The sequence below is a fragment of the Chiloscyllium plagiosum genome, chromosome 16 (genome assembly GCF_004010195.1).
Source record: "Chiloscyllium plagiosum isolate BGI_BamShark_2017 chromosome 16, ASM401019v2, whole genome shotgun sequence".
Taxonomy (NCBI): domain Eukaryota; kingdom Metazoa; phylum Chordata; class Chondrichthyes; order Orectolobiformes; family Hemiscylliidae; genus Chiloscyllium; species Chiloscyllium plagiosum.
This window is the reverse complement of record NC_057725.1, coordinates 44,383,406-44,409,829: the sequence shown is the minus strand read 5'-3', so window position 1 is coordinate 44,409,829 and position 26,424 is coordinate 44,383,406. Positions and strand designations below refer to the sequence as shown.

At 38.9% G+C, this 26,424-nt stretch overlaps 1 protein-coding gene across 3 annotated transcripts in view; it reads left to right on the top strand.

Annotated features, from left to right (window-relative positions):
• Positions 1-26,424, top strand: part of ush1c (Usher syndrome 1C) — a 210,427-nt gene that overhangs the window by 75,294 nt on the left and 108,709 nt on the right. For all 3 annotated transcript variants that reach the window (XM_043705961.1, XM_043705963.1, XM_043705962.1), the window contains exons 11-14: positions 2,106-2,162; positions 11,988-12,130; positions 15,405-15,470; positions 24,009-24,133. In XM_043705961.1, coding sequence (XP_043561896.1) covers positions 2,106-2,162; positions 11,988-12,130; positions 15,405-15,470; positions 24,009-24,133 — 391 coding nt within the window. The remainder of the gene's footprint in view (positions 1-2,105; positions 2,163-11,987; positions 12,131-15,404; positions 15,471-24,008; positions 24,134-26,424) is intronic.

Sequence of the window (26,424 nt, the reverse complement as noted above, 5' to 3'; positions counted from 1 at the left end):
TCTTTTTCTTAACCAAACCCTCAATTTCTTTAGTCATCCAGCATTCTCTATACCTACCAGCCTTCCCTTTCACCCTGACAGGAATATACTTTCTCTGGATTCTTGTTATCTTATTTCTGAAGGCTTCCCATTTTCCAGCCGTCCCTTTATCTGCGAACATCTGCCTCCAATCAGCTTTCAAAAGTTGTTTGGGTTTTGCCTCTTTTCCCAATAATGATGGCATATTAGACTTGTTAAATTAATTCATAAAGGAGATAATCCCCTCTGTTAGGAAACTGATGGTATTGGGTTTGGTTTTATATCCTGCCCAATCATACTTTCCATGAAGTCAGTGGAGATCAATATTGAGAAAGTCTGAAAGCTAACATTTCACTGGTGCCTTTTTGCTTCCAGCCAGTGAGCTGGGCTGAAATTATTCCCCTTTATATCCATTTTCATAATACCTGTACCGCCATTACAAAAGAAGCTTAAGAAGTCAAAGGAAAGGACTTGTTAGATTTAACATAGATTTTTTTAAAAAATGTTGCAATAATAATGTTTCTCAAGATGGTTTCCATCTAACCCAATAAAATAAATCTCCGATGAAACTACAAATATTTTCATCATCATTTTCTAAAATTCTCTAGAGTTGGGAAGGTTAGCTTTGGTTTGAAAAAATAAATGTTACTCCACCATTTGAGAAATGATAAAGGAGAAATGAGGAAACCAGACTTTAATGAAAACCAGAAATTAATGGCATGTATCAGATTTCAGTACTACATGCAATATCTATAGTAAACAGATTATATGGTTGTATCAGACAAACATTTGGCTTTTCCTTTAAACAGCATTTGCTAAGATTGAAACTGCAGGGCAGCTGTGCCTGCTTGAATACTTGGAAGCATGCATTCTCTACATCATTGTGATATCTCTCTCTCACTCTCTCTCTCTCACACACACACACACACACACACACACACACACACAGACACACACACACACACACAGCCACACAGCCACACACACTTCAAAGCAACTGCAAATGCACATCAAATAAGCACACCATTGAAACACTTAAACTAATCTTATTCAATAATGCATGTCTCCCTACAGCATACTGCATAAACTCCTCAGTGTCAGCAAACACAGCCTTTCTTTTATGTACAGAACATATTACTGTATGTAAAGTATTGGTACTTGATCCTACTATTGCAAGTTAGGACAAGAATCCCCAAGAATTTATTAGCATTTGTAAGGAATTCTTAGCAAAGCTTTAATATTTGCAATACATTTCAATCAAAACATTTGAAAACTATCAATATTTGGAGACGTTAGGTCAATTAGCAATGATAGATCTGAAATAGTATTCTAAATAAATCAAGATCTTAGGATAAGGGAATATTAGTTCAAATAGGTGAGCTCCATTAGAAGATTGTGGACTGATATTCGAAAGGTTTTCTTTCACAAGAACTGATGAGCATGTGTAATTAGTTTCTAAACTATTTCAGTAACAGTGCTTGTCTTGATATAAGGAGTGCAGACTTCTGAAATTGATGTATTCAGATAAACTGGTCATTCACTTGTTTATATTGATCTGAGAGAATCATGAAGTCACAAGCATAATACAGGTTGATGGTTTAGAGTCGGTCTCAAGTCATATTGAAAACTACAACTTGTAACATTTACTTAACGTCAACATGATATAAAAATAATAAAGAACAGCTAAAGGAAGCAGTGTCATTACTGCAGGAAATGTGCTTCCGTGGTTTGAAGCAACAGAACAATGTTGTTACTCTGCAATCACAGGTAAATTCAGAACTCTAACGACAATCCGACAGAAATACGATAACCACAGAAACACTAGGGAACGCAGCAAGAACCTCTAATTTTGAAGATGATGAACACAAATATCCCTCATTTTTCTTCAAGCTTTAAAAATCAGATATGAACAATCAATTTCATGGAACTTTCCTGCACTTGCTTCATGTCTGATCTGTGGATTATATTTCAGACATTTGTAAATGCATTGAAAAGCATATATGTCAATTGAGTATTGTCACATCTTGTGTCAAAAAATGAAGAGAAGGTTGGGATTGAAATTCTGCCTATATTTCTGTTCATTACAGGCTGTCCGAGTGCTGAAAAGCAGTAGGAGCCTAACAATTGTTGTACTCACTGGCGCAGTAAGTATTAAACTTGTTGAAAACAACAACATGAAAACGGATGGTTTTAACAGACTAATTGAGGATTGTATGAAAGAAACTACTGTAACTTTGTGAAAGAGAATAAATTGTTGTATTCAAAGTTTCACACTTTTACCTAATTTTGTAAGAACTTTTGGTCAGGGAGAAAATAGTGGAACAAGTTGCAGTGGAGAATATTTGTTGAGGGAAAAAACGAAAAGAATAAAGAAAAATAATGAAATAAAAATGTGAGGCACTTATAACTTGGACATAAAGACTAAGTTTTATCAGAAATTAACCTCGTTTCACCAACCTTACCATACACTATGATGATGAGTGCAACATGATGATCCATCACAATAATTTTGAGGAAAGGTCTGTAAAGTTGCTTTAATATTTCAAGTGGATCACAGGGGCTGTATCCAGCCCCTCAGCCCTTTAAAGTAACGATGATTTGTAGGCATCTTCTGATCCCATTTCCCAATCTGCATTATCCTTGGAAGCGGAGGAGATTTTCTTTACACTTCCATGATCAAAAGTTGATGCTAACACGATTCATATTGACTAAGCAGACTGAATACTCTCTTTAACAATACATTTATCCAGTAATCATGATTCGGAGATGCCGGTGTTGGACTGGGGTGTACAAAGTTAAAAATCACACAACACCAGGTTATAGTCCAACAGGTTTAATTGGAAGCACACTAGCTTTCGGAGCGACGCTCCTTCATCAGGTGATTGTGGAGGGCTCGATCGTAACACAGAATTTATAGCAAGAATTTGCAGTGTGATGTAACTGCAATGTATATCTCTAATGTATAATTTCAGTTACATCCCACTGCAAAGTTTTGCTATAAATTCTGTGTTACAAGCGAGCCCTCCACAATCATCTGATGAAGGAGCGTCGCTCCGAAAGCTAGTGTGCTTCCAATTAAACCTCTTGGACTATAACCTGGTGTTGTGTGATTTTTAACTTTATCCAGTAAGGACTTCTTTATTGTTAAATTCACCAATTATAAAGCATTGTGGGGAGAAGATCAAACAAAACTTGGAGTGACTGAAGGAAAATGACATCCCTAGTGTCTTAGGACAAGCTGCCATGTGCAATATATATATATATATATATATATATATCTTTATCAGTGCTTCTCGTGAGCAGATGTCTTAATACTTCCATTCTACTCTGTAATGATCCATTAAAATCAGATTGTCCGCTGTTGATCTTGTAAAGAATGTGAGATATCTTCTGATTGGAATTACATTCATTTCAAATTTAAATGAATTATCATGTTATCTACTTTCAGATATTTTCAAATGGCTAAGTAACCTAAAATGTGTGTTTTCCTTGTAATCACTTGGGTGGTACCTTGAGTTATGACTCTTCAGCTGGGAGCTCATTTTGTTTTAAAAAAAGCAAAGTAATTAATCTCACATTTCATTACAAATATAGCGCTAAGACCAAGGGCAGTCTTTAGGAGAAGCAAGATTATTTAACAAGGACAATCAAACTAGCATGATGCAGATGTTATGATCTCAAACTCATTCAGTCTACCTTCATTTTTTCACATTACCATTAAAAATATGGATATTGGAATTTATAATAGAAACTGCATATGTGAACTGTTGGGAATGCATCGTTCAGCAAATGGATGTATTAAATGCGAGATGTATTACTATTTAAGCTCCCCTGGAAGTACCCACCATGAGCTAGAGGATGCAGCCTGTCACAGTTATCTCCTGGGAATCTTGATGCTGCTGTTAACTTCCTTTGTGCTATAAACTTCAGCCATGTAGCTCAGTTCTTATGAGATGACCATTGTATCGTTTTGGCAAATTTGAAAATAAATACCTACGCAACCTTTTTATCAATGATCTAAACATTAAATAATAAATGGAACATATAATTGGTAATTTTGAGTGGTAATTTTTTTAATATCAAATTGTAATCAAGTAGAGTAAAACATAAAATTTTGATTCAATCTTGAGAAAAGATTGCAAGGTAACTAATCTAATAGAATCCTCATAAATATTTATATATTATAGAAAGTAAACGTATCAAGAATTAAAAATGTAAGATATGGACTGATTATAGATATGGTTTAATTTAAACTGGCACTGGGGTCAGACTTTATTTAATGGTGAAATGAAAAAGAGAGAATAAGTGGTCAGTGAACATCAGAGATGTGATTAGATGATTTAATAGCAGTGGGAGAAGAACTAAGAAGACAGAGGGAAATCAGGAGGGCAAAAAGGAGACATGAGATAGTTTTGGCAAATAGAATTAAGGAGAATCCAAAGAGTTTTTACAAATACATTAAGGACAAAAGGGTAACTATGGAGACAATAGGGCCCCTCAAAGATCAGCAAAGCAGCCTTTGTGTGGAGCCGCAGAAAATGGGGGAGGTACTAGATGAGTATTTTGCATCAGTATTTACTGTGGAAAAGGATATGGAAGATATAGACTGTGGGGAAATAGATGGTGATCTTGAAAAATGTCCATATTACAAAGGAGGAAATGCAGGATGTCTTGAAATGCATAAAAGTGGATTAATCCCCAGGACTTGATTAGGTGTACCCTAGAACTCTGTGGGAACCTAGAGAAGTGATTGCTGGGCCTCTTGTTGAGATATTTATATCATTAAAAGTCACACATGAGGTGCTGGAAGACTGGAGGTTGGCTAATGTGGTGCCATTGTTTAAGAAGGGTGGTAAGAAAAAGCCAGGGAACTATAGACCAGTGAGCCTGACCTCGGTGGTGGGCAAGTTCAAAGGTAGAAGACAGAGGGTGGTGGTGGAGGGTTGTTTTTCAGACTGGAGGCCTGTGACCAGTGGAGTGCCACAAGGATCGGTGCTGGGTCCACTACTTTTTGTCATTTACATAAATGATTTGGATGCGAGCATAAGAGGTGCAGTTAGTAAGTTTGCAGATGACACCAAAATTGGAGGTGTAGTGGACAGCGAAGAAGGTTACCTCAGATTACAACAGGATCTTAGCCAGATAGGCCAATGGGCTGAGAATTGGCAGATGGAGTTTAATTCAGATAAATGCGAGGTGCTGCATTTTGGGAAAGCAAATCTTAGCAGGACTTATACACTTAATGGTAAGGTGCTAGGGAGCGTTGCTGAACAAAGAGACCTTGGAGTGCAGGTTCATAGCTCCTTGGACCTTGGAGTCGCAGCTAGATAGGATAGTGAAGAAGGCATTTGGTATGCTTTCCTTTATTGGTCAGAGTATTGACTATAGGAGCTGGGAGGTCATGTTGTGGCTGTACAGGACATTGGTTAGGCCACTGTTGGAATATTGCATGCAATTCTGGTCTCCTTCCTATCGGAAAGATGTTGTGAAACTTGAAAAGGTTCAGAAAAGATTTACAAGGATGTTGCCAGGGTTGGAGGATTTGAGCTATAAAGGGAGGCTTATCAGGCTGGGGCTGTTTTCCCTGGAGCGTCGGAGGCTGAAGGGTGACCTTATAGATGTTTACAAAATTATGAGGGGCATAGATAGGGTAAATAGGCAAAGTATTTCCCCTGGAATTGGGGAGTCCAGAACTAGAGGGCATAAGTTTAGGGTGAGAGGGGAAAGGTATAAAAGAGACCTACAGGGCAGCCTCTTTCTCACGCAGAGGGTGGTACGTGTATGGAATGTGCTGCCAAGAAAGGGGTGGAGGCTGGTACAACTGCAACATTTAAGAGGCATTTGGATGGGTATATGAATAGGAAGGGTTTGGAGGGATATGGGCCAGGTGCTGATGGGTGGGACTAGATTGGGTTGGGATAGCTGGTCGAGTTGGACTGAAGGGTCTTTTTCCATGCTGTACATGTCTATGACTGTATGACAATGGATTATTAACCCATGGATTTCGCAATTTGTAATTTCAAAAATCTCAAAGTGAATTAATATGTCTGGAGGGTAATATAATCCATCTCATGGTGACCTCTAATGTGTGTCACATATAGGTGTGGCCCAAATGCTCATTTTAATGGTAGAGTCGGTATCTGACAGCAACAAAAAGTGGGTTTCCTCTAGCATAACATTTTCATCTGGCAGTGTAAAGTCTTGTAATCCTATGAATTGCAAGCCAAGTTTGAGAGTATAGAATGAAAGACACTGAAGTGAGCTGGGAACATTCTGAAAGGCAAGTGCCAATTGTTTCCACATGCTTAAATGCTGCAATAAGTTCCAGTATTTTAACTTTGTATTTTTAATATGCACTGGTTCATCGTGGAGATTAGTCCGTTAAATTGAGCAGCATTTTGTGAATGGTTATGTGCATTACAGTATTTTTCCAACATAGGAAGTACCATTTATAGAATGAAAAATGTTACAAAATGTCACGTCAGTTTGTGCTGTCATCATTTCTACTGTGATTTAAATTGGGTGCTACAAATAAAACTGCTTTTGAAACTTGAAAAAATTACACATTTGCAAAACTTCTATACTTGAAGGAAATACCTGAGTACCTTTTATTGATCGATGGCCCTCTGCTTTGAAATTGACATGAGTGCCTTCTGTTCTTTCCTTCTTTGAGAATATTGTCCTTTATTTTGGAATGCTGTAACATTATGAAAATAATGCAAGCCCAAACTGTGCAGGAAAAGACAAAAATCCCATGCAATGTCGTATAAGAGTCAGGAGTACAGTCTGAGAGTCACAAATGGCCCAGCTCTCCAGACACATTTCGAAGAGAAGTTCCGGAGAAGGAAGGGATATGCCAAGCATATGGCAAAATGGAATTGATGTGGAGGATCAGCCATGATAATTTTTAATTTTGTACATCAAACTGGAAGGACTTCTACTTCTTATGATCTTGAGTTTTGCAACAATCCATTGCACATAATAATATTATTGCCAATCCAATTTTTGCTGCTTAAGTAAAGCAATTTATCCACTTTAAAAAGTGGTACCTTCTGGCATACTTTTGTATGTATGTTGCTACAGTGTGGTTCTGGACTTGACAGCAAAGTAAAAAGAATAAATGTATTACATTTCAAATTAAAAAAAATCAAAAACAGTATGGCTCACTTTTCAAATATCTGGCATCCTGGTTGTGAATTACACATATGGGAGGCTTGGAGCAGAAAGAGAGGGGATTTCAGACTTTGTTACCAAGCATTTTCATTGCAGTGAGTGTTGGCCAGCGATAGTAATAGCAAGTCTGACTGGAGCATCAGCAGAGTGCCAGCAGCCCTCACGGGGAAAATGAGCAAACCCGAGGATAGTGAAGCGGACAGTAAGAAAATTCAAAAGTACACAAATGGATTTTGGACAGAATCAAATTTAATACAAAGAAGCATGAAATACATTTTTTGAGAGAATGATGAGAATATAAATGAGTTGGTACAGATTGTGGAGCAGGGATACCTAACGGGCCATAAACATTCTTTGCTCTTTGATATCAGGTCAAGTTGTAAGACTATTTGAAAAAGTGCATGAGACATTAAGGATGATCAATAGAGACAAAGAGTATGGAAGCAAGGCAATTATGTTAAACCTTTACAATTCATTAATCAGGCCTCAGCTGGAGTATTGTGTCCAAATCTATGTATCATACTTTAGGAAAATCTAATTTAAAAAGAAACTTGGGATTATCAGCACCCTCTTCTCATACTGTAAAAGTTAGTGTCCTTTTTTTATCAAGTCTGTTTCATGCCTGGTGATGGGTACAAATCAAAAACCTTTAACCGCTTACTTCTGATTAACAATGTTTAAGTTCTGGACTTCAGTTATACGGAGAGACTAAAGAAGCTGGCATTGTTTTCAGTAGAGCAGAGAAAATAATGTTTAAAATTTTGAAGGATTTTGACAGATTGAGAGAAACTGTTTTTAGTGTCAGAAAAGTTGGTAACTATGCACACACTTAGAATAATTGGTAACAAGCCATATAGTGAAGAAAGATATTTAGCAAGCTATGATTCAAAATCTCCTACCTGAAAGAGTGAGGGAAGCAGATGGAATATTGTACTGATGTTGAAATAGGAATTAGATAAATACTATACCTAGAAAGAAAAATCATGGAGGAATACAAGGATACAGCAGGAAAGTTAAGCCAATTGAATAATCCTTTCAAGGAGTTATTTTATATTCTTCTGATGTACCAGGCTATTCAGAACAAATGTAGTTGAGAAGGTTGCTGTATTTTTTTGTATTCATAATTATCTAATAATTATGGAAGGACAACCTAATCTCTCAAAATTAAATCCTATTAAAGGATTAAATGCAAAACAGGAATTATGAAACCTGAAAATGAGACCTGTGGTGCCGCAGAAAGCAGCAATATGGAAGCCAGATGCCTTTGAGGAAGTACACACTGTGCTCACAGTGGCTTCCGTTGCTCCATGTGCAGTGTACTGTGTGTGGAAGGTGACATGCAAAGTCAACGCTTGGAATACAAGAAGCATCTGACATGTTGCAATTAATGTTTTATTAGAGGGTAATGGTTTGAAAGGGTTAATACTGAAGAGTGCCTTATACGCTGTCTACTTTAACAGTCATTCTGACTCCGTGTTATCCTTCAGATGATTGACTGAATGAATGTATTTTACAGTGAAACACAATAGCATACAGTGAAAAGCTTTCACTTGTTGCCGTAATCCTGTGCCATTTTGATATTTTAAGAAGAGAAAATTAAAGGATATAGCTGAAAGAGAAGTCCAGCTCAGAGTCACTATGACCTCACAGGACCCAGCTAACATTAAAATTGCTGATCCTCAGGCACCATCTTTCACCGCTGGATGCTCGTCATAATCTCTTTAATAGTCTACCATATCAATGTAACCTGTACCTAGTTGTTATCCTGCAAAATAAACATTTTTGTTTAAAAAGCAAACCTTTTTTGGTTAGACAATATTGTGTTTTCCTTTAGTATGCTAGACATAGCAAGGTGTATATGTACCTGCCAGGAAGGGTATGGTGGTGACAAACCCACCAGACAGCTCATACAACACAAGGAGCAATGGTGAGGATTCAACTTGGAACAATCATGTCATCATTCAGTCCTATAGGCTGATGTGACTCACAAATTCCAAATGTAAATCATGTAAATCCATTGAATAAATTCACTTTTCACCGCAAAGGACACGTGTTCCCAGTTACCAAGAGGGGCCCAGCACCAATGTTTTTTGGACAGCCAGGAACCCAAATTGCAAATGAGATGATTTAGATTCATCTTCGATTGCAATGAGATTGGGAGTCCTCTAGAGTATTTTTGGAGACCTGCAACCAGGCCAGGATTCATATTTGAGCTCACCAGGTAGCAAGGTCATTCCACTAATTCCACTACCTGTGACACAGATCAGGACCTGAATGGCATACAGGCAAATACAGGTGGTAGTGCAGATTGAGATGCTAGCTGCCCATTGACTCACCACATGCTGATACCAGCTCCAGTGCTAATTTTTGCTAGAGTCTGATCAAGCGATGGAACCTCCTCTTCAACATTGGGCTGTTGCTCTCTCCTTTTCCTCCCAGTGCTTTTGTGGTCAGGTCAGCAGCTTCTGGGTGTCTGAAAATCAGACGGGGAAAAGTTGGGTGGAGAAATGCGAAGGGACAAGAAGTCCTTGGTGCAACCATCAGCAAATTGGTCATCATGCTAGATAATAGAACAAAGATGGAAGTGAAGATAAGGAGCAGAAGGCAGCAATATACTGACAATGTTCTGAAACATGCTGGATGCCAAAAGCATTACTGTACCAAAAATGTGCCATCTCTTCTGTATTTTGGGACCTACAGGAGTCATTGCGTTCCACCAGTTCTGCTCTACTTCAGTCTATTGTGTGCCACATTTTACAACAATAACAAGGGAAGAATCTCACTGTGCACTGGTTAAATGATATGACTGCCATGGCTGAATAGCTGGAGAAATTCTGATCAGCAACAGGTGGTGTGAGCATTGATAAGTGTGCGAGGGTGAGGAATATCTCGGTGTTAAGTCCTCAGTATTAGGTATTGTTGATGGATGAGTGAAGGGGCTATAATGCATTTAGCAGCATGACTGGCTGGAGAATGGTGGGTAGAAAATGTTGTGTGAAGATACATTCAATGACCTTGACCACGTGGATCATGACTTTAGTTTTGTATTGTGACAGCTTCCAGATTCTCAGGCACAAGCTAAGAATTTAATTATTCTCTCTTACCGTCATCTTGAGGGCTAGCCCCCCCCCTCCGCTTGTTTGCAATGACATCAATTTTAATCGGCTACATTTTATAATTTAGTGCAGCTTTCCTTATATTACCTTAAAGACTAGAATGCTGTTGCTATGACCATATGCTGTTGCAATCCCTGCTGAGTTCAGCTGAAAGGGAGACACAGCTCAGTGGTACAAATGGGGAAAAGGGGCAACAGGGTGGCTCAGTGGTTAGCACTGCCACCTCACAGCACCAGTGTCCCAGGTTCGATTTCAGCCTCAGGCGACTGACTGTGTGGAGTTTGCACATTCTCCCTATGTCTACATGGGTTTTCTCCAGGTTCTCCGATTTCCTCCTACAGTCCAAAGATGTGCAGGTTAGGTGAACTGGCCATGCTGAACTGGCCATGCTGAATTGCCCATACTGTTAGTCAGAGGGAAATGGGTCTAGTTGGGTTACTCTTCGGAGGGTTGGTGTGGAACTGTTGGGCCGAAGGGCTTGTTTCCACACTGTAGAGAATTGAATCAAAATGAGACCACATCGAGAGCAATGGACACAGTTAGCTGAGGTGTCTAGATGTGCTGGAAAATCTCTGCTGGATGTGGAATGATCCTTTGGGGTGGCACGGTGGCTCAGTGATTAGCACTGCTGCCTCACAGCACTGGAGATCCAGTTTTGATTCTAGCCTTGGGCGACTGTGTGGAGTTTGCACATTCTCCCTGTGTCTGCGTGGGTTTCCTCCGGGTGCTGCAGTTTCCTCCCACAGTCCAAAGATGTGCAGGTTAGGTGAACTAGCCATGCTGAATTGCCCATACTATTAGGTGTATTAGTCAGAGGGAAATGGGACTAGTTGGGTTACTCTTCGGAGGGTTGGTGTGGAACTGTTGGGCCGCAGGGCTTGTTTCCACACTGTAGGGAATTGAATCAAAATGAGGAAGTAACACCAAACTTGTGTGCTACCTCCACATCAGTAGATGCAACAGGTGGCTAATTTCGCCCCCCTCATTCGAATAAATCCATCAGGGATCTTGTGGTGCAGTGTCAGGTTCCTCTCATTGAGCCAGGAAACCCCAGTTCAAGTCCTAAGTTGCATTAAACATGTGTTATTACATTTCTGAAGAGGTTGATTAAAACTATCCAAAGAAAACATACAGCGTAATTTTTAGTCCATCTGTTTAGAACAAATTTGATTTGCTTTGTATTTTTTGGATTTCCATCTCATCATTTTTGTTCTATTTTGTATCTTTAATTCAGTACCTTCTAAATTACTGTTTACTTGAATATATTTAATTTGGTGATGCAATAATATTACATGTCGCTGTTCCATTTGATGTTGGATCCAACTTGTCCCATGTGTTCATTGGCTAGGATATTGGGATTAGGTCTCCTTGTCACCATTTAATATGTTCTTTATTATTACCCAAGGTTCCCAAACCATGCAATACCATTTTACACTGTATCTGTGGGGAAGAATTAAAAATAGTCATAAAGGTGTAATAGGTCATCTCTTCTCCTAAAATCAAATTTGTATCCATACGTTTATTGTTCTGGAGACGAGTACTATGTGTGGAACTATTTCAGAATTTTGTTAAGTTTGGACAAAGATGTGCACAGAGAAGCTGTATGTAAAAATGAAGGTCTTTCTGTGTTTTTTTACGGAAATGAAAGCATCCTTGATCTTCTTGTACTTTTCAATTCAGGGGAAAGAGCTATTCCAAACAGAACAAGAACGAATGAATGAACACTATCGACGTGAACAAGAACGTCAGGAATTGATGCATCAGAAAAAGATAGCATTGGAAACCAACAAAATTGTAAAAGAACAACAAGAGAAGGAGAGGCTGTGAGTGAACATTTTTCCAATTTTATTTTCTAGAGTATATCAAGACCAAAGTCAGGTAATGCCCCAGTCAGGCACCATCCCCTTGGGATATGTCTTACTGAAAGAATTATTTAAAAATCTGAATAAGAGAGTGTCAACATTTATCTTATAATGAGTCAGCCTTTCCTTAAAGTCTGCCACAAAATTAATCAAGCTTCTAACAATATTGAGAGATTCTAACTTCTTGATCAATTGCCAACTGAGCTAAGACAGAGTATTTAAAGTGCCCGATCCCTTTATATTTATTTTTACTTGTAAACAGTTATGCAAAGTAATTTTTTGCTATTAAAATAGACAACTCCATTCTTTATTAATGAAACTGTTAATAGTCTTGATTATTTATTTTGTCATAAAGAAAATAAAGAGCAAATAATAAAATATCAAAAACTTTAAAACTTCACATACTTCAGTCCCCATGCTCCATCCATATCAATCTAAACAACCTCATGTCCTCCACCCATTCCTATTACTCCTCATCCCCTCCATTCGAACTTATGTACATCTACTCCATGGCAACCTATAGTCTCTATGTCAATCCTTGCTTGCAGACACCTATCCTTTTGGCACCTTATCTCTCTGAAAAACTTAATCTCATTTGAAAATGAATGTTCCTATTTTATATCCACATAGATCTGTCAAGCAAACTGTTCACTTGACAGGCATTGTGCTATAATAATGTTAAGTTATAAAATTAGTCATGCAGCACAAATCTTATAGGGATGGCCCTCAGGTTTATTTTAACCAAGCGAAGTAGAAAGCATTGTCTTTTTTAAAACTCCCTGCTGGAAATCCAACAGAGCTAAATCCATTGACATCATTAACAGTTCCAATGAGCTTTGGCGGTTATTTGACACATTAGCCATTCATTTACAAATTTGACATTTCAATCTTACATCTTCAAAAGGATACTCCAGCTATCTAATGAATTCGCAATGATGGGAATTGTTTTGACCAGGTCATTCATTCCTGATGAAGGGCTTTTGCCCGAAACATCGATCTTACTGCTCCTCGGATGCTGCCTGAACTGCTGTGCTCTTCCAGCACCACTAATCCAGAATTGTTTTGACAAGGTCTAGTCCACACACTTTGGGTTTCGGACAATTATCTCATCAAAATTGTATGAATTGAGACAGCTGCCAGTTGGCATGGGCAGCTACCAATAGAAAACAGCGATGTGCAATTTGGAATCTTCAGCTGTACCCCCTTTACTAACCCCCTTCCTGCAAAAGTGACATAGGCTGAGTTTGAGGCTGAGGTTTTCAAAATTGGACTTCTACCAGAATCTTTGCATAGACTGGCAGTCTCTTTTTCTGTGTGAAAATTCAGGGGCACTTTTCTCAGGATTGGAAGTTAATTCCGTAACTTGTTTATTTAGAGGTGTGAATGTTCCCATGGAAACATAGCATTTCCATTAAAAGTTTCATTTCTTTTAAATTTTAACCAGTTCATTGCTTTATTTAATGTGAGGTCCAGCCTTAAGGCAAGCTGGGTGAAACTGAGTTCCAAACTCAGATCATGTTGCAACTGAGACATTCTAATGTTGCATGCGTAAACCTATATTCAGGAATAAGACCCTTCAGAATATTATTATCCTATGTACATATGATAACCTGAACTTAAAATAGTATAGTCTATGTAATACTCTAGAATAGTATGTAAAATAGTTCTGAATGATCCAAATAAGGACTGCTATTTTATTGTTACTGTACACAGAACCAGATATTCTCAGGAATATGTTAAATGCATGAAATAACCATGATTGTGATTTAGTTAGTTGGCTACATAGAAAAGATCCTATAGCATTTAGGTTTTTATTGATGTTACAATTCTAAATCCCTTGGTAAATCAGACATGAAAGGGATCATGTGGTCTTGTTTGTAACCTTGAAAAGATCAATTCTAATTTTGTTTTTAGAATCACCATCTGTTTATGTGTTAAAATTAAAGTGATATCTTTTCAGTGTAGGCTTAGAATTAAGTGCTGAAGCATCACATTTCATACTAATGTAGGTTGTTAAACAATTTATGAGTTGTATCTTATAGCACTTTTCTGTTTCAGTCTATCTGGATTCGGCAAATAATATTGCATAACTTAAACTAGTTATTAAGGATGAAGCTGTCATGTCTGTCCTTTGTTCCATTTAAATTATAATATTCTCTCTGAAGGCTGCTGCATTGTTCCCTAGCTGAGCTGAAATCTTATTTGCAATACATAGTACACAGCAATGAGGAGTCAGCCAATGTCAGAGCCATATTTTATTGTTAGATTAAACATTACTTAATTTAGTAAATTGCTGTGCTAATTAGATTGTGCTCTATCCTATCCAGCTTCAATCTTTATCTTGGTCAACAAACAAACTTCTTTCTATTAACAAAATAAAGTGCCTGTTAAGTTGAATCATTGGATCGGTAGCATGTTGTAACCTTTACCTTGCTGAATATACAGGACTTCCATGCCACTGTGTCCAAGAAATCAGGATTAATTTTCCAAATGATGCTGGATGCTTGATCTCAATTGCAGGTTCGCAAAGAGATCAAAATAGATATCGTACATCTCCGTTACGTTGAAGGGAACATCAAATGGACTATTAGATCTTTGGCAGCCTGTATCACACTACTTTGCAAATGACATGTACCTGAGAAAGAGGAAATGGGGAAAAGGAGGAAACACTTAGAATATGTGTCCTCAAAAGAAATACATTGAGAATTTGTAAATTAACTGGGAAGCCGAGACAGGGATTGAATGAAGATTTCTTTAATCTTGCATTTAAATGTAAAAGAAAATTTGGGAAATTCCTTGGCCAATGATATCATGACTGATTTTATGTTACCAACCTAGGGGTTTGGGCAGCTCGACGGCTCAGTGGTTACCACTGCTGCCTCTCAGCACCAGGGTCCTGCCTTTGATTCCAGCCTCTGTTTGCGTGGAGTGGGAATATTCTACCCCATGTTTGTGAGGGTTTCCTCCAGGTGCCCCAGTTTTCTCCTATAGTCCAATGATTAGATGGATTGGTCATGCTAAACTTCCGCATAGTGTCCAGGGATGTGCAGGCTATGTGGGTTAACCATCTTAAAATCTCCATACGGGGTTATGGGAATGAGGTGGGTCTGGGTGGGATGGTCTTCAGAAGGTTGGTGCAGACTTACCAGGCGAATGGCTTCTGTCTGTAATGTAGCGATTATATGATTCAATGAAAATAGTGTTGTCTTTTTAAAACAATGTTTCATGTTTTTAGAAGGAAATTAGAGATTTCCCAGAAAACTGCTGAAGAGCAAGAGAGATATCACAAGGAAATTGAACAGTAAGTGTTGTGTTTAAGTACTGGTCCCTTTTGCCTTATAATAATTTGCAGTCAAGTTGTTTTTACATAGATAAAAACCATCATAAGGAATTTCCAAGATTGATTAAACTTGACTAATTTGGAAGATCAAACCAATGCCAAGACTTTGTAGCCTGGTTTTGTATTGAGGCTTAATACTTGTCATGTTTAGTCTTTAGCAAAACTTGTTTGTCTTCTTTACCTGTTTTCTGTAAATATTTTCCTCTTGTTTCCTGAACACGTTGAGTTCTTATTGAAGTACAGTTCCACAGAATCAGAATGCTTGTCAGTGTCTTCCTCAAGAATCCATTCTTCATTTTGGTATCTAGGTGGTGAATGTTGGCAGGCGATTAATCCGCAGAGAATACTGGAACTGAATTGAGTACCCTCATCCAACTATGTGTATTTTCAGTGAGATTCTGTGGCTACTGGACCAAAAATGGTATCATGACTGATTTTCCCTTATTAATCTAGGTGTTCTGTGACTAAGTATAACATCTCAACCCACCAATCAAACTGCAATCAACATAGATGGCAGATTGAGATTGAGTCCATCTTGAGCTGTATGACTCAGTTACTCACGCCCTTAACTGTTTGAGATATTTAGAAATCTTGGACTAATAATTTGTCTGTCATTTGTTTTAAACTCAAGCATTATGATTTGCACACTGTATGAAGCAATGTCAGTTTTAGAAATTAGAGTAAAATTTTAGGGCAAAACCAAACAGCTGAATAGTGGATTGAAAACTGATGATGCTAGTTAGATTTTATACTAAATCGTGGGGTTCTTGAGGATCTTATGGTTCAGTGGTAGTGTTCCTATCTCTGAATTAGGAGACCCAGGTTCAAGTCCCACCTGCTCTAGTCTTCACTGCTGGATTCCTTCTCTGACTACAAGCTGTAGAAAGATGAGTTAGCAATACTCATGTAACTCATTATAGAGTCATACAGCACGAAAACAGATTTTTCTTCCCAAATTGTCCATGCTGTCCAAATTTCCTAAGCAAAACTAATCCCACTTGGCTGCAATTAGCCCAAATTCCTCTAAATCTGTCTTATGTATGCACCTATCCAAGTGTCTTTTAAACATTGTAACTGTCCCTGTCTCTATCACTTCTTCCAGCAGTTCATTCCACATACGAATCCTCTCTGTGTGGAAAAAGTTGCCTCTGAGATCCCTTTTAAACCTTCCTTCTCGCACCTTAAAAGTATGTTCCTGAGTTTTGAACTTTCCCACCCTCGTGAAAAGACTGGTGCTGGACTGTTTGTGGATCAATGCATGATGAATTAAAATAGGTTTCTGCTGAATAGAGATGCATTGTGCAACAGCTCTTTGCCAAAGATGAGAAACTGAAGGAATGAAAGTCAACCTTCCATATCTTGGGAGGAAAGATTGGTCTGGTCACTGTGTTTATAGTGATAGTGATTTGAAAAACTTAACTGAACCATATATCCATGGTTACAGAAAGATTATAAGAACATTTTGCTGCTTCTATACTTTTAATTTGATGCTTTTCTGACTTCTGATGCATTATTATTTAGTGGGAGTATGCAGGGAATATAGAAATCAAAAATAGCATTGTTATAAGAGTTTTGAACGACCAATTTTATTTTGTCTGGTGTTGAATTCTGAAGTGCGATGTACCTGAGTGCTCGGGTTGGATTATGTAATGGGAGGTCATTAAAGCACTGAATCTGTATTTTAATAACTGAAATCTGACAAATTGAAAAGTAAATTGGTGCAAACATCAACTGTTTCTGCAATTAGCAGTCAACCAATTGGTTTTGTGTTGAGAGCACATTGTTCAGCCATTCTGTATTAACAAGGAAGTATAAAGCCACGGAGAGACTTGAAATCAAGAATGAGAATTTTAAAATAAAGGCACCCCTAGACTAGGAGCCATATTTTTTAACAAGTACATTCATTGGCTGTGGGCGGCACTAGCTGAACCAACATTTATTGCCCATTCTTAGTTGCCTTTGAGGAGATAGTCGTGAGCTGCCCCTTTGTACTGCAGCAGTCCATCTGCTTTAACAATACCTATGATTCTGTTAAAGAAGTAGTCCAGGATTTTGACCGAGTGACACTGAAGGAAATGCAATACATTTCCAAGTCAAGATGGTAAATGACTTTCAGGCAATTGAAGATGGTGGGATTCCCATGTACCTACTGCCTTTGTCCTTCTAAATGGTAATGGTCATGATATTGGAAGGTGATGTTCAAGGAGCTTTGGTGAATTTTTGCAGTGCATGTTGTAGATGGTACACACTGCTGCTCCAGAGCGGTGGTGGGAGTGAACATTTATAGCCAGTCAAATGGACTGCTTTGTCCTGGATTGCATCCTACACTCATCCATGCAAGTAGACAGTCTTTCCATCACAAGAGTTTTGAATTGTAAGTGGTTCATTGTCTTTGGGGTGTCAGGAGGTGAGTTATCCACTGCAGAATTCCTACCCTTCAGCCTGCTGTTGAAGCCACAGTACTCTTATGGCTAGTCTAGTTCAGTTTCAGGTCAATGGTATTCTCCAAAATATTGATAGTGGAGGATTCAGTGATAGGAATGTCATTGAATGCCAAGGGGTGATGGTTATATTATCTCCTGCTGGAGATGGGCAGGGAGGGAAAATGTTTCTTGCAACTTATTAGTCCAAACATGATTATTGTCCAGGCTGAGTGCCCCTGGCAGAAGACAAACTGTTTGTTAGTGAACAACATGACATAATTACTATGCAAGTGCTAGTTGACAGCACTGTTGATGAGCACTTACACCACCTTACTGATGATCGAGAATAGAATGATGGGCCGGTAATTGGCTGCATTAGATTTACCAGCTTTTTGTGTATAGGACATAGTGGGAAGGAAGATGGATAATGGGACAGTGCAAAAGGGCGGTGCCGAGATTCTTTTAGATTAGATTAGGTTCCCTACAGTGTGGAAACAGGCCATTTGGCCCAACAAGTCCACACCGACCCTCTGAAGAGTAACTCACCCAGACCCATTTCCCTCTGACTAATGCACTTAACACTACGGGCAATTTAGCTTGGCCAATTCACCTAACCTGCACATCTTTGGACTGTGGGAGGAAACTGCAGCACCCGGAGGAAACCCACGCAGATACAGGGAGAATGTGCAAACTCCACACAGTCGCCCAAGGCTAGAATCAAAACTGGATTTCCAGTGCTGTGAGGCAGCAGTGCTAATCACTGAGCCACCGTGCCACCCCAAAGGATCATTCCACATCCAGCAGAGATTTTCCAGCACATCTAGACACCTCAGCTAACTGTGTCCATTGCTCTCGATGTGGTCTCCTCAAGATTGGGGAACAGGACGCCAACTTGCAGAACATTTCAGAGAATATCTGGGACACACACACACCAAACAACCCCACTGCCCTGTAGCTGACTACTTCAACTCCTCCTCCCACTCCACCAAGGACATACAAGTCCTGGGCCGCCTCCACTGCCAAATCCTAGCCATCCGATGCCTGGAGAAAGAATGCATCTTCTTCCGCCTTGCGACCCTCCAACCACACGGCGTCAACATAGATTTCACCAGTTTCCTAATTTCCCTTCCCACCACCTCATCCCAGATCCAACCCTCCAACTCAGCACCGCCCTCTGGAATTGTCCAACCTGTCCATCTTCCCAGCTATCCCCTCCATCCTATGCTCTGACCTATCACCATCACCCCTACCTACATCTACCTGTTTATGCCCAAAACATCAACTCTCCTGTTCCTTGGATGCTGTCAAGAGTGTGGTGCTGGAAAAGCACATGTTGATTCTCCTGTTCTTTGGATACTGTCTGACCTGCTGTACTTTTCCAGCACCGCACTCTCAGTTCTGATCTCCAGCATCTGCGGTCCTCACTTCCTCCTACGTAACCATGACGACAGTATACGGGTTGAGGAAATAATTTTTCTATTTTTTGTGTATGGCATTAAAGTTTCTACAATGCAAGTTGTTTTCATTTCAACTTCTATTTTTATTTAGTTTTTGGGGTGTACAGAAATTACTTTATGTTCTTCTATTATTTTGGTATACTAATTTCATTCATATGCAAGCACAGGTTGTGCGAAAACCGAACTGTGCTGCATTGTCCAGTTCCTCTTTCACAGTGGCAGATAGAGGATGTTTCATTCCATGGGGAAAAAGCTTCCTTTAATACCAATTAATATTCTGTAGACTTATTGCTTCCAGAATTTTATTGCGTGAAAAAGTGATAATTGAAGTTTGTTGGGAGAATTATAAATACTTATTGTACAAACACTGTGGGAAACTAAGGCTGCTAGATTGTTATTCATGAAGATGTTGTGAACAAGCTAGATTTGCATAATATAGATTGCAATATAACACTAATATTCCGGAGTGAATATTCTGGTACTTTTGAAGGTCACATTAATTTAAGAAAAATCATGCATGTTTAAGAAGCTCAGGAAAATAATCTATGAATTTATATTGACATATTGAGTTTGAGGAAAAATGAAACAGCATATCAAGAAGCCAGCCATGATATAAAAACACTGCAATGTAATTTCAGGTCACACCTTACTGCATTTGATTACAATTTACAAGCTACAGAAGCAGAGAGCTGTGGTTTGGCTGCAGATTTTTTCACAAATTATTCCCCTGCTCTCAGTCTGGCACAGATGATGTATTTGACTGGAGCGTATTTATTTATGCATTTCCTTTCATTGTTTAGTATAAAGTAACCACAATAAGAAAAGGATTTGAAATGATGGGTACAAAATGATAGTGTGAAATTCAGTTTTTAACCCAAAAAATAGAGCATAAAAGTGAATGTTAACTTCGACAGTGATGATGTAAAATCAGCTGATTCACATACACTAGATCGATAGAAGACATTCAGCTGAAGAGCAAGATGGGTTTGTACTATTGTAAAGATTCATTGAGTATTGGTTAGACCATTGACCTGAAACATCAGGGCGAAGCATGCATGTCAAAAGTGTTATTGATACAGCTAATTTAATGTTCTGGTTTTACACACATCTTTTACGGACCCAGATGAAACAGTGTTGAAATGAAGTAAATAAATCTAAGAAACAGTTCCTGAAACATCCCTAATCGCGATGCTGGAAGAATGCTGCACATCTGTTCAGAAGATTAAGCTGATATGTTTACAGCCTCTTTGCCCCAGAATTGCCAAGCTATGACCCATCTAGGCTTCTTCCTGAGATGCCCATCATCACAGATGCTGTTTTTGAGACAGTTATTCCACACCGTATGAACCAGCTGGATAAACTGAACACAGCAAAGCTATGGATCTTGGCAACATTCTGTCTAGTACTGAAGATTTATGCTCAAATAGAACCACCACATGAACTTTGTCATAGGCAGTAAGGAAATGGCACATGAAGCATAAATATCTTACTTCTCCCTTCACCAACAGAAGGTACAAATATTTTGAAGCAAACCAGGAGGTGGAAAGGAGAAAAGAACTGCCAGCACTAGGGAAGCAGTACTGAGTGAATGGATAGAAATGTCCCCGACAGTGCAGATAGACTGCACCGATCATCTGAGAGCATCCCACTCCCCCATCTCTAATCCTGTGTTTACCATAGCTAATCCACATAGCCTATACACTACAGGGTAATTTGGCATGGCCAGTCCCAACAACCTGTATATCTTTGGGCTATAGGAGGAAACCTATGCAGACACAAGGAGAATGTGCAAACTTCATAAAGTTATCCAAGGCTGGAACCAAATCGGGGTCCCTGTTGCTGTGAGACAGCAATACTAACCACTGAGCCACCAAGCTGCTGTACCGTTTCCAGGTGGATTTCATCCTATGATCTTAAAAGAGGTGGAGATGAGGTAGTTGATGCATTGATGTCAATTTTCTAGAATTTGCTAGATTGTTGAAAGGTTATTTCGGCCTGTAAGATAGCAAATATAACTATGCTAGAAGGAAGGCAGATAGGAAACAGGAAACTGTCGAGCAGTTAGCTTAATATCTGTCATGTGAAAGGTGTTAGAATTGATCATTAAGGAGATTCTAGCTGGTGTTTAGAAAAATCAGAAAAGTAGAAAGTAAACTCAAAGAGGCAGTATGGCTTTGTGAAAGGGACTGTACGTATAAGCAATCATATAACTTTGGAACATTCTGTCTCCAGAAGTTGTTTGAGATGTGGTCATTGAATATTTTTAAGGTGGAGGTAAATAGATACTTAGAAGAAACAAAGGTTAGATTAGATTCCCTACAGTGTGGAAACAGGCCCTTTGGCCCAACCAGTCCACACCGACCTTCCGAAGAGTAACCCATCCCCCTCTGACTAATGCACCTAATACTATGGGCAATTTAGCATGGCCAATTCACCTGACCTGCACATCTTTGGACTGTGGAAGGAAACCCACGCAGACATGGGGAGAATGTGCAAACTCCACACAGACAGTCACCCGAGGCTGGAATCGAACCAGGGACCCTGGTGCTGTGAGGCATCAGTGCTAACCACTAAGCCACCATGCCGCCCGGTTATTGGAGATTGATAGGAATGTGGAATTTGAGATACAAGCATTATGATTTATGAGTAGTAGACTAAGCATGAGAAACCAAATGGCCTACATCTGCTCCAATTTTGTATGTTTGTAAAATTTACCAGAGATATACCCTGTTTATAAACAGCAAATAAATCAAATCCAAACAATTGCTGTCCCATCAATCTACTCTTAATATCAACAAAGTGATAGAAGATGTCATTAACAATGCTATCAAGTGACAAATACTCAGCAAGAACCTCCTTTGTGATGTTTAGTTTGGGTTCTGCCAGGTGTCCACTCCAGATCTTATTACAGCCTTGGCCTATGCATTGCACTGAAGAGTTGAATCTTGAGGGTGAGAGTGGTTTACCTTGAGACCAGGGCAGAATTTCATCAAGTGTGCCAGTAAAGAACACTTTGTAGAATAAGTATGGCTCCAATCAATGGAGAGCTTCTACCTTTTCTGCCATACAAAAACAAAGCTATTTGCTTCATGTTGGTGACATTGAGAAGTAAATGATTTTTTTCTATCTCAGCACCATTAAACTACTTTAAAATGATCATTAAAAGTAACATTCATCCTTGTTGGCCAAATAAATGAGTGAATTGTTAACCAATACATTGGAAGTAGAAATCCCAATTTCAACTCTGTGCATATGCATAGTTTGAATCACATGTTTCATATTTTTAATTTTCTTTGGTGGAGTTCCATCTGACTTGCATGATTATTGGCCGGTCTGCCAAGTTTTAAATTCCTATTGATGCGGAAGAGGACAGGTTCACTTTTTAGTTGGTGCTCTTTGCTCAGGCAGGTTCTGTGGATATCGCATTTGGTTGAGAATTTATCAAATTCCCTGCTCATAATGCAATCTTATTGAGCCCTTGTATCAATTGCATGTGATATACAGGATGCCTACTAAATGACAAAATACTTTCCCTGATTGGACTAATACAATAACAATAGTCCTATGAGCCAAGTGTTCAAAATCCACCAAAAGCTGTGAAATGGTCTTAGCATGAGTTATCTGCCTTCAGGTGACATATGAAGAAAATTTCAGAGAAAGAAATAATGAAAAATAAATAAAATCAGCTCTGAAGATGGAGCTCTGGTTCCTCTGCACACATGCTGCTAGATCTGCTGCATTTTTCCAGCAACTTCTGATTTTGTTTCTGATTTCCAGCATCCACAGTTTTCTTTTGTTTTTTTTCTGAAAAATAAATACCTGGATTTCAATTTTAATATGTATGTTTGACACTTGGAGACTGGCTTGCCAGTTAATGCATTACTTTGATTGAGTGGCTTACAAGTTTCCCTCAAGCCATTCACTGTCATGACGTGGAAATATATATTTGTTACTGAATCAAAATCCTGGAACTCTCTCCCTAACCACATTATGAGAATACTAACACCAAATGGACTGCAACCATTCAAGAAGACAGCTTACCACTATTTTCTGAAGGGCAACTAGGGATAGGCAATAAATACTGGTCCAACCAGTGACACCCACATGCCATGAATGAATATTTTTAAAATTGTGTTATTTACATGATTGCATATATACTGGGAAAAACAAGCCGAAAGAAAAGTGCTGGGTACAATCAACTGGCATTCTCAATAGATGGCAATGTTCATATTTGATATCATTCCTTTCTGAATGAATAGTGACTAATAGTAAAAAGTAAAGACTAGTTAGACAAATTGCAATTATGTAAATCCATTAATTTCTTAATGAATTGCACAATGGCTTTCTCTCTTGAAAATCTCTAGGTTAAAATGCCTTGCTGACGAAATAGAACTCATATTTAAAATCATACAAGGTGATGTGCTCAGTAATTGGAAAAAAGATTTTTTAAACCTTTTTTTTAATCACACTGTTCTATGATCTTATGTATTAAGCTCAATGCAACTCACCTGCATAACTCTGAAACTGCTTCAATTTGTTGACACTCTTCATTTTCAGAATAAATGCAGACTTCTTGTATAATTGGAAGCAAAGATTTGAGTAACTATTGTATCTTACAGGATAGAAGCAGAGGAACAGAAATTTAAAAAGGAATGGAATGAAGACTGGGGACAACGAGAACAACCCAAAAGTCTGAAATCAGTTAGCACCGATGTTTCCCCTCACCCACCACCGAAAACTAAAAGTAAGATACCGAACAGCAATACTTTCACTCCAAACTTCAAGCTGCTATTCATGTTTTGTCAGCTACCGAGAGTATATTTCAAGTTGTAAAAGTCACAGCAAGGAATCCAGATGACAGCAAGTTATTCTTGTGAGAAATGGATCAGTATAATCTGTATAATAGGATAAAAAAAAGTCAGTTCATGAAGCTCACATAAGTGCTTCACCTGTCTAGTTAGCCAATCCTAGGAAGATGACAGGACCACAAAAATTAATTGCTTGAATACAGCTTTTAATTCCCATGCTGCCTAGCTTTTGCTGAGGAGGAAAGAATTTAAATTCCACCTTTTAAATTTGATAAAAGACCCATCAATAGACTGCTGTGAAGTCAACCAACCATCCATTATGTCTTACTGAATGGCTTGCTGAATTCCAGGGCAACTAACCAAATATTATTTCGGTCCCACAATCTTATTCATCCTTTGCAGTCAGGTTTTTTGTAAATAGTCAAACCCTGGGTTTTAGACTGAGACCATATCCAAAAAACAGGAAAGGTCCAATGGTGGCTTACATTTTCCCTGTGGGAACCAAAAATGTTTTTGACCCTAAAAAGAAAATTACCTTCTTATGATACTTTCTTCAACTGTTCCTCTTTTTTTTCCTCCTGCAGTGGCAAAGCAGGAAATATTGGATTTACCCATAAGATGACCTAATATTGTTGTTGGGTCTTGATAATGTAATCCATGTGCGACAAAGGACCCCACTGGCTTTAGCCTGTGTCTTTATCTTGTCAAATGAGTCCAAAAAGCTTCAATGAGATTCTCATATCTTTTGTATCTTTGCAAACAATCTTACAATTGTTGGGGAATCATGGGGAAAGAAATGGAAACATTAGAGAGGTGATTGTCAAACTATTTGAACCACATCACCAACTTTCTGTCATGGACAGTCCTGGAGTGGGACTTGAGCATAGAACTTCTAGCTTAGAGACAGGAGCAGTGCCCACTGAGTCGCAAGACTTCCTGGGTTCTTATTGCTAATTTAGTCTCCCTTGCATCTATTTTCCATCCAGTTAATGTACATATTGCAAATCAGCTTCAGTTCCTGCCTATCGCTCTGATCATCCTGTATTCTAAGCACAATATTAAAAGTTAGATTTTTTTTAACAATATGAAGGATCCTTAGTATCTACTGAAAATGTGATCACTAGTTTGTCAGACAAAGGCTCAAAAGTAGCATTTTCAAAGGTCTTAATTATGATAGTGAATTAATTACAGTAGATCTGTAATGCCAATCTGAAGCATTCTCCTGATTGATGGGGACAGTTATACCATAGAACAGTTGAGATTTGTTTCTTAGATTGAAGTACATTAGTGATAGGTTGAAGGTTTAGTTTTATTACAGATATAACAGAATAATAGACAACATCTGTCCACTATGGAGAGTGTGTTGCTGGAAAAACACAGCAGGTCAGGCAGCATCCAAGGAGCAGGAGAATAGACATTTCAGGCCTGGGCCTTCATCAGGAATCTGGAAACATTCCTGATGAAGGGCTCCAGCCTGAAACGTTGATTTTCCTGCTCCTCGGAAGCTGCCTGACCTGCTGTGCTTTTCCAAAAACACACTCTCGACTCTGATCTTCAGCATCTGCAGACCTCACTTTCTCCTAACATCTGTCCTCTATCCATCACAACCAGTGGTAACCCTGTTAAACTTTGCTACTGCTAAAATTTTAATGAAGCATTCACAGCAATATTCAGCCAGACGTGCCAAGTGGATAGTCCATCACGTGTCCCCCGCATCACAAATACCTGTCCTTCAGCCAACTCACTTCATTTCACATATCTCAAGAAACAGGAGGCATTAGATACCACAAAGGCTATGGGCCCTGAAAATATTCGGGTAATAGTACTGAAGACTTGTGTTCCAGAACTTGGCGTTCCCTTGACCAAGCTGTTCCAGTACAGTGTTGAAAAATGTGGTGCTGGAAAAACACAGCAGGCCAGGCAGCATCTGAGGAGCAGGAGAATCAACGTTTCGGGCATAACCCCTTCTTCAGGACAGCCCTTCTTCCAGTACAGTTGCAACACTGGCATTTACATGACTATGTGGAAAATTGCCCAGGTATGTCCCATGCAGAAAAAGCAGAACAAATCCAACCCAGCCAATTACTGCCCCATCAGTAAACTCTCGATCAACAGCAAAGTAATGGAAGGTGTCATCAACAGTACTATCAAGCAGCACCTGGTCAGCAATAATCTGTTCAATGACACCCAGTTTAGGTTCCACCAGGGCCAATCAGCTCCTGACCTT